At 40.3% G+C, this 16,969-nt stretch overlaps 1 protein-coding gene across 2 annotated transcripts in view; it reads right to left on the bottom strand.

Moving 5' to 3' along the window:
• SH3BGRL2 (SH3 domain binding glutamate rich protein like 2) overlaps positions 1-16,969 on the bottom strand; it is a 166,166-nt gene that overhangs the window by 26,001 nt on the left and 123,196 nt on the right. For both annotated transcript variants that reach the window (XM_055391966.2, XM_004044323.5), the window contains one exon: positions 3,849-4,034. In XM_055391966.2, coding sequence (XP_055247941.1) covers positions 3,849-4,034 — 186 coding nt within the window. The remainder of the gene's footprint in view (positions 1-3,848; positions 4,035-16,969) is intronic.

Here is a 16,969-nt window from a genome sequence, read left to right as displayed (position 1 = left end):
ATTAAAACTAGAGGACCAGTTTAGAAAACAGAAGGAATTTCCCTGTCTGGGTAGCCAAGAATACACTCATGTCACACCCCAGATGAGCTGCATAAGGACACTAGCCACAGCTATGGTTGGCCCCATCACCCCTGGACACTCACTGCCACAAACAACCTCCAACTGACCTCGTATTTCTACATCATCCCCTCAATGTTCAAATTCTGGGGTAGAAAAAACTGATTGGTCATGCGAGGGAGATTCCATTCAGTGGGGAACACCTTCCAAAAGGCAAGATATACAACTGCTAAATGAGAGAGAAGGCAATTGTCCACATTGGTTACCAAGTAGCTTAGCAGCTGTTTACTCTATGCCTCACATGCCTAGCTCACTCAGGTTACAATAATAATTTTCTAATTCCAGGAAAGAGAATAAAAATGTACAAGCTTTCTGGATCGTGTCACTCGCAATGTGGTAGGTTTCTACAGGTAAACCAACCAGATGACACCAGTCAGAAACTATCACAAGGTAAAGCAAGGTGCACAGAAGCAGGTGAGATGAACAAGGCCTGTGGTTAGTTGCCCTCTAATGCTTATGTCAAAGTCAAATTTACCTAACCTTGATAAGAGCCGACACTGTCTCAAAACTCTTGCCAGAACAGACTATGATTACAGTGCATACGCCAATAGCTGTCGTGACCACCACCACAGGACTAACACCGTTCAAGCACAGAAGATGCCATTTACCTGGCACAGTTTAATAAATATGTAATATAAACCTCTAGCCAGTTCCCAGATAGTCTACTTGAAAAAATTTCTACAGACTTCAAAGGGCAAAGATAGACAGCTAGAAGTCATAAAGAGATAAAAATAAGGAGTAAAGTTAACTATATTTTACATTATATTCCCCTATCCATTCAATATATTCCTTTATTCAAACAGCAATGAACATTTCTGCTTTTATCATGATAGAACAAAGATGTCTCTACCTCCTTTCTCTCAGTAAGTCAACAAAACAACAAAGATTTTCAAAAAAGATTATATATATATATACATACACACACACACATACATAAAGACATAAAGCTAGGAGATTCAATCTAAAGGCCTAAACCATAATATAAGCAGTAAGTGGGAAGAGAAATGGTGAAAGATCTTAGAAAAAAGAGAATGGTTAAAACTCAATGTCTGCAGGAGCACTATCAGCAAGAAGCAAGGTGTAGGGCTCCATCAAAAGTCAGGAACTGGAGGCATCATCTATTGTGAAGGTATGGTGAGTGAGCAAAAGCAGAAAACAGAAAAATTGTTTGAAAGTCTGTATAAGCAGCAGTTAGATCCCAGGGTGCCTCACCCTCCTCGAAGGAGCTAGAAGATATTAATACATTATTAATAAACATGGCTTCAGGGATGCAAAAAAATGTATACACATGGGCACTGAAGAGAGACTGAAAATAGGGATAGGAAGTGAAAATCTGCACACTAGAGAGTGAGACCTTCCATTTCCCTCACCCTACAGGTCCAGAACTCCAATAGCCAGGCAGAGATTCCCAAAGCAGGAGACTGAAAGGCCATTCTCCAGAAAAATTAAACCACCATCTGAGAAAAGACCTACAGATACTACTATCAATCTCTGCAATGAGAATGCTAACAGGCTACTGAGTCATCCCACAGGGAAACAAGGCTGCATTCATATAAGACACACACGCAGCTTCTAGTGAGCTTCCTAGTCTCACCTCTTACATGAACAAAAGACGAGGATGAACATACATATAAGGAAAGCCCACCCCACCTGAGAAAAATAACCAAAACAAAGTGAAAAAAAAATCAATGAAAACAGGAACAACACAAGTAACAGAAGAAAACTTCAAATAAATCATATTTAATATCTTTAGTTAAGATCTTGTATTCATTTAGTAGAAATACAACATTATTTAAAAGAATCACAGAGCAAGAAATGGGGAGAAAAGGACAAAAATTCAATGAAAGGATTTCGTTCTTTTTTCAGAAAGAACAAAAATCGAATAGGTGGACATTAGAAAAAAAGATTAAAGTATTAGAAAATCAATGTTAAGAAATCCAATATCCAAATTAATAGGCACTCAAGAGAAAGGGAACAAGGAAAAAAGTAGGGAGAAAATTTTCAGGAAAAATAATATAAGAACACATGTAATCAGCAATCACAGAATTTCTTAAAAGGCATACTGAGCACTCAGCACAATGAATGAAAAATAGCTCATACCATAGTAATTCACCAAAAGATGTGGTGAATGTATATATGAGATTAAAATTTTTCATAGAGAAAATTGACAAAAACATAAACAATCAAGGAAAATGGCATTAGACATCTCAATTGTAGAAGCGAAAACCAGAGGACACTGAATCAATATCATCAAAATCCTTTCCAACCTAGAATTCTGTACCCAGAAACTACCACTAAACCATAAGACTAGAATAAAAGCATTTTCAAAGCCTCGAAGTCCGAGGGACAGAAAACTGCTAGATTTTTGTTTTAAGCCTCCTAGCACTATTTGACTTATAGCTTTATTTTATTTTGAACTATATACTTTGCAAACATTTTCAGCTATTACTTCATTTAGGTCTGCAGGCACAAGAGTACATTTTATATCCTTGGTAATCATGAATAAAATACACCCTTGGTTACCACACACTTCTCTCAATAAAATATAAAATAATGATATTAAAAACCCCATAAAATAACAATTTTCATTTTTATATAATATGCTTAAGAAATGCTTTTGAAATGATCACGAAGACAGACATTATCCCTTGCTTAAAGATAAGAAAACTGGGGCTTAAAAAGATAAGTAACTTTCCAAAGGTGTCCCAGCCGACATAAGGCAGTACTAGTGCTCAAACTTATGTCTAATGCCATGTTCAGGATTCTCCTCAGGATGCTACAGGTAAGAATTCTCTGTATAATCTACACATGGCTTTATATTGCAACTTCTCATTCTCCATTACGCACATGGGGGAAAGGATTGTTTTCTTTGAAGCCACCAAAGCCTGTTACTCCTTTCCTCCACGCTAATTACAGCCTAGCTATTTATTTAATCTCAAGCACCTCAGCTCTGTAGCTCCTTCTTCTTTAGACCATCCTTAAATAACTATAGTACAGGTCCAAAAATAAACACTGACTTAGATACTTAGAGATATGGCAAAAGGCAAATCCTAACTTACTCATTAGAAAGAAGTTTCTCAATTATTTTTCTTAACCTAAGGAGTAAGCAAGTAGGTAAATAGATGAAAGTGACTTTTTCATCTTCTCGTATGCTACATGCAGCAGGAAAGCACCTGATATATGTTCATATATGAGGTGCACTGATATTCTTAATGATCCCTCTGGTTCATTATCATAAGAAATGGAACTCTGGTTTACGATTAGCTATTAGCAGTTATTTATACCATAAAGGGATATTCAAAGATAATTATCCCCCTCTACTACTCTGCCCTGTAAAATGTATTAATCAAAAATAATTTGATTAATAATTTAATAATTAAAATTATGTTTAATGCTTCAAAATTTAGAACATAATACACACATACATACATACATACACACACACACAGAGCTTCCCTTCCTACTTCTGTTTCCAAAGCAAAGACAGAGCTCAGATTGACAGACACACGTGCACTTACATTCACATACCACACAACCCTCGCACATACATACACAGTCCATGACCTTGGACTCACATCCCTTCTCAACTTCACCCTCTGTTAGACATGTGGATCTGAATGGGCATTGGGTGAAGAAGTCACAGTCTTCACTGGAAAAACCCACCTGCACTCTAGGTGGCATGTGTTCTGAACAATAAAAAGAAACAGCATGGTAACAGTCTAGCCACTTACTCCACAGTATCGGTCGCCATTAAATATCTGAGGTGGCAGGGGGTTGCCCTGAGTGGGTTTCTTTTCTGGGGGGACGTTTTTGTACATCCATTGCCTCTGTTCTTCTGACATTGTGATATCCACCTCCTCAAACTCTATCTTGTTGGCTTCCAGAAATCTAACCACATCTTGCTGCTTCTTCTTTATCTAAAGAGAGAAGACAAACAAATAAGTAGATATGCTTATCTGAAACAGTATGTATATACTTCCAAACTGAACTAGATTTATGTCATTGATACAAAAAAAGAGGTGATTTATGTAGGTGTCATGCACTGTCCACTCACTAGATATCCAATGGAAGACTGAGCCAGTCCCAACACAGTCGTTTCTTTGATGTTGTTATTGCTATTTTGAGATGGGGTCTCTCTATGTTGCCCAGGCTGGTCTCAAACTCCTGGGCTCAAGTGATCTACCCACCTCGGCCTCCCAAAGTGCTGGGATTACAGGTATGAGCCACTGCACCCGGCCACTAACACAGTCGTTTCTTCAACCTAAACTCCCCAGAACTCTGGAGCCCAATTCAGGTAGCTTGGAAAGAATGGACTATGAGATGACAGAGTGACTTAGTTCTCGGTGGGCCATAACCACTCCCCATCCCACCCCAACCCCACCCTCACCCTTGCAAGAAGTTGACATTTATGGTCATAAAAGCTCCCTTTGCCCAAAACCATCTGAAAACCATGTATAGACTATCTGAGATGTCGACATTTCATTGATTCATGATAGCAACATTTTTATTCCCCTCAGCAGCCTTCTTCAGAAATTCCACAGCTGTAGCCACTACCATGAAAGCATCCTTTCATCAATTCACAGGAGAAAAATGTTCTCCACTTCTAAGGTGAGAGTAAACAAAGAATATCATCTTACTTTGAACTCTGTTTCTTAACCCTTTTCATTCCTCTGATCTTTCACTTTTCCTTCTTCAGTCACTAGGGGTCAGATGTGCTCTTGAGGAGCTGCAAATCCATCTCTGCAAAGTTTTCAAAATGTTGCCTACCTTCTTAATTTAAGAGTACATACTAATTGAGATGGAATGAAAACACAATAGTCTCTCCTTATCCATGGGGGATACATTCCAAGACCCCCAGAAGACACCTGAAATGACAGATAGTGCCAAACCCGTATATATACTATATTTTTTCAATCTGATGACCAGGAGGCATGTCCAGGTTTGTGTTTTAAAGAGATCACTTTAATACTATGCAGCTTAAAAAGAAAAAAAACAGAAGCTCTGTATGTACTGTTAACACTGTTATGAAAAGCTCTCCAAGACATATTAGTAGGTTAAAAAGAAAAGCAGCAGAACTATATGTAGACTAAGCTCACTTTAAAAAAAAAATGGAGAAAAATAAGAACGCATTTATATTTGCTTGTATTTATATTGTTTTAAAAAATTCTTGAAGGTCATGTAAGAAACAAACAGAAGTGGTTGTCCAAGGGCTAGAGGAGCAGGAATTGGGTAAGGAAACAAAGTGGGAGCAAGAGTTTTACTTTAAAATGTTTTGAAGATTATAATAAATGTCTTAATATTCAAAAGAGTAAAAAGAAGAAACGTATTTTAACGAGAGAGAGGTGGCACCCTAACTTCCACAGAACAGCTTGGAGGGTGGCAGTACACACCACAGAGATGCCCTGTTTTATACAAATCATGTTTTCCCAATGTGACATGAAGCAGAACTCAAAGCATTTTGTTGAGTGACTGGCCCCCATGATTCACTTATAAGAAAGGGTAGATGATTAAAAAGAAGACATGAAAAAAACAAAACAGGTAAAACCTTAGAAAATTAGCTAGTACTATAGCAAATCACCCAAATAACAAGGTAGGAGAAAGTTAATCCGTAGAAGGAAGTTTTCAAGTGGATGTTTGTGATACTAGCATCAGGAAGGAAGATGTGTCACACTACCACAGCCTGTTTGTAAGGTCTGCAGAGGTGAACATGGCCTGGAACTGACAGCACCCACCCTAGGGTGGCGGGGGCAGGCAGTTCAGGAAGCAGGAACTTAGAGGAACACATCAGCCTACTGGGCGGGGCCCAGGTAACAGAGAGGCTTCCCATGCGGTAACAGGAAGCCATCAAGAGCACTTCATGTGCTGGGCTTAATTCCAGAGTCCAAATAGCCATAACATACACAATCATTTCCTTCACACAATGAATTTTTTTATTCTCCTCACATTTCAACCCTTCTGAAATGAAATATCAATCAATATCAAAAGGAATTTCCTAAGCAAATGGAAGAGAAGTAAATTGTGGGCCAACAGTCACTGCTTTCACCTATGTCATTTTTTTGTTTTGTTTTGTTTTGAGACAGAGTTTCACTCTTGTTGCACAGGCTGGAATGCAAAGGTGTGATCTTGGCTCACCTCAACCTCCGCCTCCCGGGTTCAAGTGATTCTCCTGCCTCAGCCTCCAGTATGTGCCATCACGCCTGGCTAATTTTTGTATTTTCAGTAGAGATGGGGTTTCTCCACGTTGGTCAGGCTGAGCGCGAACTCCCGACCTCAGGTGATCCGCCCCCTCGGCCTCACAAAGTGCTGGGATTATAGGCGTGAGCCACCGTGCCTGACCTCATCTATGTCATTTGATCCATGGGTGGAAGGTACCTTCAACTCACCTGGTTTTTTTTTTACTTAAACACCCTTGGAAGCAAAACAATGGTAGTTATTTACCCAGTAACCAATCTCCCTCTCTTTCTAAATACAGAAGGCTGGTTTTACTTAGAAAAGCAATGTGCTCAGCTACAACATCATGTTTACACAAACACCTCTATTGTTAGAGGTAATCACATGACACAGTTCTGACCAATGAGATGTGAGGCAGACAGTCCTTGGGAAGGCTTCACTTAAATGAATGAAAACACAAAGCAGGCTTTTGCCCTTCTCTAGTCTGCTTACTTGCAGAAATGCAGATACGGTGCCTGGAGGTGCAGAAACCATTTCACAAATGTGAAAACAAACACCATAAATATGTGAAAATACTATATGCTCAAGCAGAAAGACAGTAGCCTGGGTACTTAATGACATTTTGTAGCTGCCACCCCAGTCTCTTCATGCACAACCTATTCTACACCTTTCTGTATTAGACAAATAAACCCTTAATAAGTTAAGCCACTCTTCATCCAGTTTTCTATAGCTTGCACCCAAATGCAATTCTTAATTGCTATTTAAAATGACTTCAGAAATACTGTATTATGATGAAGGATTGAAAATAACAGCTATTATTGCACAGTAGAGCCTGGCAATAAGAGCTGTAAGACATAAACTTAATATATGTGAGTGAATATTTGTCACTGGATAAACAGAGGAATTTTCTTAATCTACTCCATAGAGCAACAACCAACATGTTGGAGCTAAAACAGGCAGGTTATCTAAACGGATGAAGAGTGCATTTCACCCTAACATTCAAACACTACTACACACCATACAAAGCAATTAAAGGGAACACAGAATCCCTTGCATTAGATTGGGAGTAGGCAAAATATGGCCCAAGGCCCAAATCCAGCCCAGTGACCATTTTTGCATGGCCTGCAGCCAAAAATGGTCTTTATATTTTTAAACAGTTGGGGGAAAAAAACAAAAGAATAATGGTATTTCATGACATGTAAAAGTTATATGAAATATAAACACCAGTGTCCATAAACAAAGCTGTATGGGAACACAGCAACACCCATTCACTCACATATTGTCTATGTCTGCTTTCTCCCTGCAATGGCAGAGTTCAGAAGTTACAATAGAGACTGTGTGATACCCCAATGCCTAAAATATTGACTAGCTGCCCTTTATAGAAAAGGCTTGCCAACCTTTGAGCTAGATCACAGATCTTCACTTCTGGATCAAAGTTCCCTTTCTCAGTGAGCCCTCCTTTGACCACCTGATTTTACACTTTTACCAGCTACCCCAGAACTCTCTACTTCCCGTCCACTGATGTATTTTTCACCACAGCACTTGGCATCTGACAGACTGTAGATACTATGTATTTGTTTGTCCATCTCCCCCACTAGAATATAAATCCCCTGGCTGGGTGCGGTGGGTCACTCCTGTAATCCCAGCACTTTGGGAGTCTGAGGTGGGGGGAATCACCTGAGGTCAGGAGTTTGAGACCAGCCTGATCAATATGGTGAAACCCTATCTCTAGTAAAAATACAAAAATTAGCCAGGCGTGGTGGTGCATGCCTGTAATCCTAGCTACTGGGGAGGCTGAGGCAGGAGAATCACTTGAACCTGGTTGCAGTAAGCAGAGATCATGCCATTGCACTCCGGCCTAGGCAACAAGCGCGAAACTTTGTCTCAAAAAAAAAAAAAAAAAAAAAAAAAAGAATATAAATTCCCCAAGACCAGGAGATTTTGTCAGTTTTATTAAACATTTGTTAATGACTAGACAAGACGTTCACAGGTAGAAGGGCCTGTGAGATGGGGAACTTTCCTCCCAACCAACAACAGGGCTGATTCTTTTATCCTTGAGGGCTCACCTTTAAGTATCACCTCTTCAAAGAGCCCTCTCTAACAACCTTGCTGAAGTTTTATTGCCTAAATTTATTAAAATTTTATTTATTTATATGTCTCTTTGTTTTTGTTCTCACCTCTCTCTCTACAATGTCAATTCTGGAAGCAGAAGGACCAGCGTGCAGGAGACCCTCAATAAATATTAACTGAATGGATGATTCAAGAATTATTCCAGTCCCAAACATCAAAGATTTCCAGGTGATGTTCAAGAGAAACTATTCAAACTAAGTGAGTAATTTAATTTAGGAACAAATGTAACTTACATTTAGCCCAATAGGAAAGTGGATCAAATGACAGTATTTCTCAATCCCAAAGCAGCACAGTTTTGAAAAGCATTGTGCTTAGGATGCTACATCTAACTGTACATAGCCGAAATAATTCAGAAGAGTCTCTAGACCCTGATGCGAAAAAAGACTTTGCTTCTAACTCTGACAGTGATTGAAAAAGAAAGTAGTATGTGGTTGCATGTTTAAATAAATTCTATTGTCAGTTAATTTTAATAGTTGCAAGTGCATAACAAAACAAAAAGTGTTTTGTTTTGCTCAAATGGTTTTATTAAATTGTTGATACATCTATAAATATGGCAATTGAGATTCAGGGTATTTCCCTGAATCTGCTTCCCATTACGACCTTAGTACTCTATTACCCTCAACCACTTCCCCCCACTAACTTCAGGAGCTCTGAAGCAAACTCCTCCCTCAGATGTGCTTTGAAGCAGCCTTCTTGGCCACTGAATGGATAAGCCTTTACCCTTTGACTCCAGATCTGTGAAACTCCTGAGGACCCCAATGCCTGCACCCAAGCCCTCGTGATTCACCCCCACAGGGCCCTGGGGAGCAAGTTGCGGGGTCTCCTGACTCCGCATGAACACTCAATGACCCGTGGAAATCTTAGTGAAGACACTTGGAACCTTCACTGGCAACCTCCTGGCTCCTAGAGTCCCTAGGGATTTGATCGGAAGACAGGCTAAATAATTACCTTGCACGTGACTCAGCCTTAACCCCCTACTCTGTGGCACTGAATGCTAAGTAAACTTGCACGCCTCTACTCTCTTCTTGTAGGATTACTTCTTTCCCGGGAGGATGCCAGTTAACTTATATAATTAAGCAGCCCCCTGCCAGATTCCTTCCATAGGCTTCCGGACACGTCTAGTCATGTTCGAATTCCAGGGTATACATAGCTGATGCTGCACCATGGGACTCACTAGCTGATGCTGGAAGCTTGGGACTCACTAGGAAATAAAGAGACATAATCAATTTGAATAAGAGTTTTTTTTTAACATTGAGATTGAATACGAACAATAATGGGAAACAAGTTTAACTGAAGACAAATGAGCCACAGAGGACAATGAGGAAAACCGGGGGGAGGTGGGGCCGGGGGAAGTATATATTTTAGAGTCAGATTGTCCTGGTTTTAATTTTGACCCTGACAGATGGGTAGCCTTGGAGATATTACTTGGCTTCTCTCTTAGCTTCCATTTCCAAACCTGTGAAATCAACTGCTAAATTAAGTTTAGCCTAAGGCCAGGAGCGGTGGCTCATGCCTGTAATCCCAGCACTTTGGGAGGCTGAGGTGGACAGATCACCTGAGGTCAGGAGTTCGAGACCAGCCTGGCCAACATAGTGAAACCTCATCTCTACTAAAAATACAAAAATTAGCTGGCTGTCATGGCATGTACCTGTAATCCCAGCTACTCAGGAGGCTGAGGTGGGAGAATCCCTTGAACCCAGGAGGCAGAGGTTGCAGTGAGCTGAGATCACACCACTGCACTCCAGCCTGGGCGACAGAGTGAGACTCTGTCTCAATTGAAAAAAAAAAACAAAAAAAAAACCACTTAGCCTAAAGCTACCTCCTTACATATTTTGAGTTCAGCCTAAAGGTTTCTCCATCCATAGTGAACTGTAACCTAACTAGATGCGTAAACAGATTGTAACCTACTCTTGGACCAATCACAGCATTTCAGCCAATTAAGGCAGCCAACTATTCAAACTGTGTCCAAACAAGGCAAGCGCCAAGCTGTAACCAATCTAACTTCCATTAGATTATTCCCGTTTTCGTACCTAACTTCCTTTTTCTGTACATAGATTCTTTGTGACTATGAAGCAGTGTCAGAGTCCTTCTGAACCTATGCTGGTTCAGGGGGCTGCCCAATTCACAAAATATTCTGGGTTCAGTAAAACTCTGTTAAATATAATCTGCATAAAGCTTTTCTTTTAACAGAACCCAATTATCTTTTTTCCATAGGTTCACTGGAAAATTAAACAAGAAAAGGCCTAAGCAGTAATGGGCACCTGCTCAATTGTTTCATTCACTCAAACATACTAGCTTTTCTATCTTTGCCCTAGATGTGGCCTCTGTCAAAAATATAGTAACTTCTGAGTGCTTTCAAAGGCTTTAGATATTCAACACAACAGTTCTTTATTTCACCTGCTTTCACACTTCAAACACACAGCTTTCTTTATTCTGACTTGGGGTAGATGTAAGGCTGATTAGGACCTCTTATGTATCTCAAATGGAAAAAAGTCAAAGACAATGAGTGAAAATAGAAGGGAAAGGTTTTTTTAAAACAGCTTGACGAAACTTACAAAGGAGGGCCTGGACTGGATTAAGGAAGGTAGAAGGCCCTAAGATGATTCTTCCTTTCAACTAACAAGGGAGGAAAGGACTGAGGCTCTTTCCCTTGTCAAAGACCTCAGGAACTTTCCAGTGATTGAGTAGGGTACCTCAAATATACCTAATTTCATGGCAAATTCTTTAAATAAAACACCATCCTTGGCCTTATTAGGGATTATGCTGTCAAAAAAGAGGATGCAAATGGCAGAAAGTACTGTGGCAGACATTAGCTTAGTTACACCAAAGCCGTTCATGATCTGCCCTGTGAAGTCTAAAAAACTAAAGCTCAGTGTGCTAGGTGGAGCTTCTGGACAGAGCTTGGCTTTTCTGCTGAAGCCGACAGATTACAATGCTAAGGCCCCTTGTCCCTGCCCTTCCTCATTCTTCCAGCTTGGCATCCAGATGTGAGGGCTAGTGGTGCGCGGCAGCCTTTCCACGTTGAGGTGACAGGCATCAGAAAAGGCCAAGAGAATCCCAGCAAGGCAGGCCCTCAACAAGTTCAGCCTCCAGACTTACCAGGAGAGACGGAAACACCTCTGTTTAAGCTCATGTTAGACAGGTTCTCTGTTACTTGCAAATGAACACATTCCTAACTGAAACCCTCAGCAGTACGCCTCATTGTTGGGGAGTAGGGCAGGGGTGTAGAGTAACCCCCAAGAAGCCATTTGCTAACTGGCAATGTTCTAATGCTGCTTAACTAAATGAGAGATTATACATAAAGTACAGTGTCTCCAGTTTCTATTTCAGTTTATCTTACTAGAAAGCAAATACCAGATTACCAAGCCAAGGATAAAGAGGCTGACTTACAAAAGACTGAAGCTTGAGTTTTACAGAATCACTGTCAGAAAGACAGATTATAAAATAAAGGTCAATTTTTGAAAAACTGTTAGTACATGTTATAAATTGAAACAATATAATTTTAATGATAGAAAATGCTGTGGTTTTCCATCTATGTATCACTAGCACAGTCCCTGGCACTTACTACATAGGCAAATATTTGTATTAAACAAATAAATATTATTAAGCTTGAATTCATACTTTTAACTTTGGTTTTCTTTTTAACCAGTCATTATTTTTGGTCCTGTTTTCTTGATCAATTTGCATTGGTTTCTTTTTTACATGTTTATAATATGGTAAATCATCTTTCCGATTTGAAATTTTTTAATTTTAAAAAACCCATAATCTCATCACGCTGAGGCTTTTATTTTTCATAGAACCTTCCAGGGAGCCCACATTTACAAGTAGACTTTATATAGTTGCCATAATAACAAATGTTTTGGGGAAGGATGTTTCTGTTGTATTACAAATATTTTTTGTTTCTAAAATCTCCATAGCTATCTTATTGCATGTATGAATTATATTGAGTACTTATGCTAATGTATTTAAACATTATTCTAACACTGGAGATTTAGGTGTGTTCTAAAGATGGTAAGTGTTTCAAATTTGCTGAATTTTTATTTTTTTATTTATTTAGAGATGGAGTCTCGCTCTGTTGCCCAGGCTGGAGTGCAGTGGCTCGATCTCAGCTCACTGCAAACTCCTCCTCCTGGGTTCAAGCGATTTTCCTGTCTCAACCTCCTGAGTAGCTGGGACTACAGGTGCCCGCCACGACGCCTTGCTAATTTTCGTATTTTTAGTAGAGACGAGGTTTCACCATGTTGGTCAGGCTGGTCTCAAACTCCTGACCTCATGATCCGCCCTCCTCAGCCTCCCAAAGTGCTGGGATTACAGACGTGAGCCACCATGCCTGGGCAACTTTTTCAATGATAACAAATGGTTATTAGTAGTAGGCTACCTAGCAGTACTAAAACACAGGGACTTCACACAGATTTTTCTAAATCTTGTCTCCTAAAGTCTTTCAAATGAAATATTTCAGTGAATTGTTTTAATGTAACATCTTTCCGTCTTTCCATTGGTTTCCTGGAATAGCTAACTGACATCATGGAACATAACATGATTTCAACTATCAAACTGTTAACAAAAACCTTTATATGACTGATGAATGGGAAGTAGTTCTGGCTGCTGTAAGTGGGACACTGAGGTCTGTGTGGGATGCTGGTTGGTCTGTGAACATGTGGCTTTGCTGGACTGAACATGGTGACAGTGACACCAAAGGCAGCAGCCTCAACCTCAATTGGGCCAGTTGGCTTTATTTTCTAGTCCTGAACAGTCAAAAAGGGTTGGGTCTGTGTCACCTTGGCCAAGATACTTATTCTACCAAAGCCTTGGTTTCCTCATCTGTAAAACACAGATAATAATTCAGCATAGAGAACTGCAGTGAAATTTAAATGTCATAATGTTCATAAAGTTCTTAGTGCAGTGCCTGGCATGCAAAAAGAGCTAAACATTAAATCCAATCACAAGTCCATTACAAGATGGGTGAATAGGAACAGTTCCAGTCTGCAGATCCCAGCGTGATCGATGCAGGAGACAGGTGATTTCTGCATTTCCAACTGAGGTACCTGGTTCATCTCATTCGGACTGGTTGGACAGTGGGTGCAGCCCACGGAGGGTGAGCTGAAGCAGGGTGGGACGTCACCTCACCTGGGAAGGACAGGGGTCAGGGGATTTCCCTTTCCTATCCAAGGGAAGACATGACAGACTGTACCTGGAAAAACGGGACACTCCCACCCAAATACTGTGCTCTTCCTAGGTCTTAGCAACTGACAGACTAGGAGATTCTCTCCCATGCCTGGCCTGGCAGGCCCCACACCCAGGTAGTCTTGCTCACTGCTAGCACAGCAGTCTGACATCAACCTGCGAGGCAGCAGCCTGGCCGGGGGAGGGGCGGCTGCCATTGCGGAGGCTTGAGTAGGTAAACAAAGTGACCAGGAAGCTCAAACTGGGTGGAGCCCACCACAGCTCAGCAGGGCCTACAGCCTCTATAGACTCCACCTCTGTGAGCAGGGCATAGCTGAACAAAAGGCAGCAGAAACTTCTGCAGACTTAAACGTCCCTGTCTGACAGCTCTGAAGAGAGCAGTGGTTCTCCAAGCACGATGTTTGAGCTCTGAGAACGGACAGACTGCCTCCTCAAGTGGGTCCCTGATCCCTGTGTAGCCTAACTGGGAGACACCTCCCAGTAGGGGCCGACTGACACCTCATACAGGCGGGTGCCCCTCTGGGACGACACTTCCAGAGGAAGGATCAGGGAGTAATATTTGCTGTTCTGCAGCCTCTGCTGGTGATACCCAGGCAAACAGGTCTGGAGTGGACCTCCAGCAAACTCCAACAGACCTGCAGCTGAGGAAACTGACTGTCGGAAGGAAAACCAACAAACAGAAAGGAGTAACATCAACATCAACAAAAAGGACGTCCACACAAAAACACCATTTGTAGGTCACCAACATCAAAGACCAAAGGTAGATAAAACCACAAAGATGGGGAGAAACCAGAGCAGAAAAGCTGAAAATTCTAAAAACCAGAGCATCTCTTCTCCAAAGAATGGCAGTCCCTCGCCAGCAACGGAACAAAGCTGGACAAAGAATGACTTTGATGAGTAGATAGAAGTAGGCTTCAGAATGTCGGTAATAACGAACTTCTCCAAGCTGAAGGAGCATGTTCTAACCCTTCGCAAGTAAGCTAAAAACCTTGAAAAAAGGTTAGACAAATGGCTAACTAGAATAAACAGTGTACAGAAGACCTTAAATGACCTGCTGGAGCTGAAAACCATGGCACGAGAACTTTGTAACACATGCATAAGCTTCAACAGCCGATTTGATCAAGTGGAAGAAAGGATATCAGTGATTGAATATAAAATTAACAAAATAAAGTAAGAAGACAAGTTTAGACAAAAAAGAGCAGAAAGAAATGAACAAAGCCTCCAAGAAATATGGGACTATGTGAAAAGACCAAATCTACATTTGATTGGTGTACCTGAAAGTGATGGGGAGAATGGAACCAAGTTGGAAAACACCCTTCAGGATATTATCCAGGAGAACTTCCCCAACCTAGCAAGGCAAGCCAACATTCAAATTCAGGAAACACAGAGAACACAACAAAGATACTCCCGAGAAGAGCAACTCCAAGACACATAATTGTCAGATTCACCAAGGTTGAAATGAAGGAAAAAAATGTTAAGGGCGGCCAGAGAGAAAGGTCGGGTTACCCGCAAAGGGAAGCCCATCAGACTAACAGTGGATCTCTCGGCAGAAACCTTACAAGTCAACATTCTTAAACCAAAGAATTAACCTTTAAGTCAACATTCTTAAACAAAAGAATTTTCAACCCAGAATTTCATATCCAGCCAAACTAAGCTTCATAAGTGAAGGAGAAATAAAATCCTTTACAGACAAGCAAATGCTGAGAGATTTTGTCACCACCAGGTCCGCCTTACAAGAGCTCCTAAAGGAAGCACTAAACATGGAAAGGAACAACTGGTACTAGCCACTATAAAAACATGCCAAACTGTAAAGACCATCGATGCTATGAAGAAACTGCAACAATTAATGGGCAAAATAACCAGCTAACATCATAATGACAGGATCAAATTCACACAAAACAATATTAACCTTAAATGTAAATGGGCTAAATGCACCAATTAAAAGACACAGATGGGCAAACTCGATAAAGAGTCAAGATCCATCAGTGTACTGTATTCAGGAGACCCATCTCATGTGCAGAGACACATATAGGCTCAAAATAAAGGGATGGAGGAAGATCTACCAAGCAAATGGAAAGCAAAAAAAATAAAAAATAAAAAAGAGGGGACTGCAATCCTAGTCTCTGATAAAACAGACTTTAAACCAACAAAGATCAAAAGAGACAAAGAAGGCCATTATATAATGGTAAAGACATCAATTCAACAAGAAGAGCTAACTATCCTAAATATATATGCACCCAATACAGGAGCACCCAGATTCATAAAGCAAGTCCTTAGAGACCTACAAAGAGACTTAGACTCCCACACAATAATAATGGGAGACTTTAACGCTCCACTGTCAGAATTAGACAGATGAATGAGACAGAAGGTTAACAAGGATATCCAGGACTTGAACTCAGCTCTGTACCAAGCGGACCTAATAGACATCTACAGAACTCTCCACCCCAAATCAACAGAATATACATTCTTCTCAGCACCATATCGCACTTATTCTAAAACTGACCACGTAATTAGAAGTAAAGCACTCCTCAGCCAATACAAAAGAACAGAAATCACAACAAACGGTCTCTCAGACCACAGTGCAATAAAATTAGAACTCAGGATTAAGAAACTCATTCAAAACCGCACAACTACATGGAAACTGAACAACCTGCTACTGAATGACTACTGGGTAAATAACGAAATGAAGGCAGAAATAAAGATGTTCTTTGAAACCAATGAGAACAAAGACACAACATACCAGAATCTATGGGACACATTTAAAGCAGTGTCTAGAGGGAAATTTATAGTACTAAATGCCCACAGGAGAAAACAGGAAAGATCTAAAATCGAGACCCTAACATCACAGTTAAAGTAACTAGAGAAGCAACAAGTAACAAATTCAAAAGCTAGCAGAAGGCAAGAAATAACTAAGATTAGAGAAGAACTGAAGGAGATAGAGACATAAAAAAGCCTTCAAAAAATCAATGAATCCAGGAGCTGGTTTTTTGAAATGATCAACAAAATTGATAGACCGCTAGCAATAAACAAGAAAAGAGAGAAGAATCAAATAGATGCAATAAAAGATAAAGGGGATATTACCACTGATCCCACAGAAATACAAACTACCATCAGAGAATACTATAAACACCTCTATACAAATAAACTAGAAAATTTAGAAGAAATGGATAAATTCCTGGACACATACACCCTCCCAAGACTAAACCAGGAAGAAGTTGAATCTCTGAATAGACCAATAACAAGTTCTGAAATTGAGGCAATAATGAATAGCCTATCAACCAAAAAAAGTCCAGGACCAGACCAATTCACAGCCAAATTCTACCAGAGGTACAAAGAGAAGCTGGTACCATTCCTTCTGAAACTATTC

Source organism: Gorilla gorilla, chromosome 5, assembly GCF_029281585.2.
Source record: "Gorilla gorilla gorilla isolate KB3781 chromosome 5, NHGRI_mGorGor1-v2.1_pri, whole genome shotgun sequence".
Taxonomy (NCBI): Eukaryota; Metazoa; Chordata; class Mammalia; order Primates; family Hominidae; genus Gorilla; species Gorilla gorilla.
The sequence above is the reverse complement of the archived record's forward strand: the minus strand, read 5'-3'. Positions and strand labels throughout refer to the sequence as shown.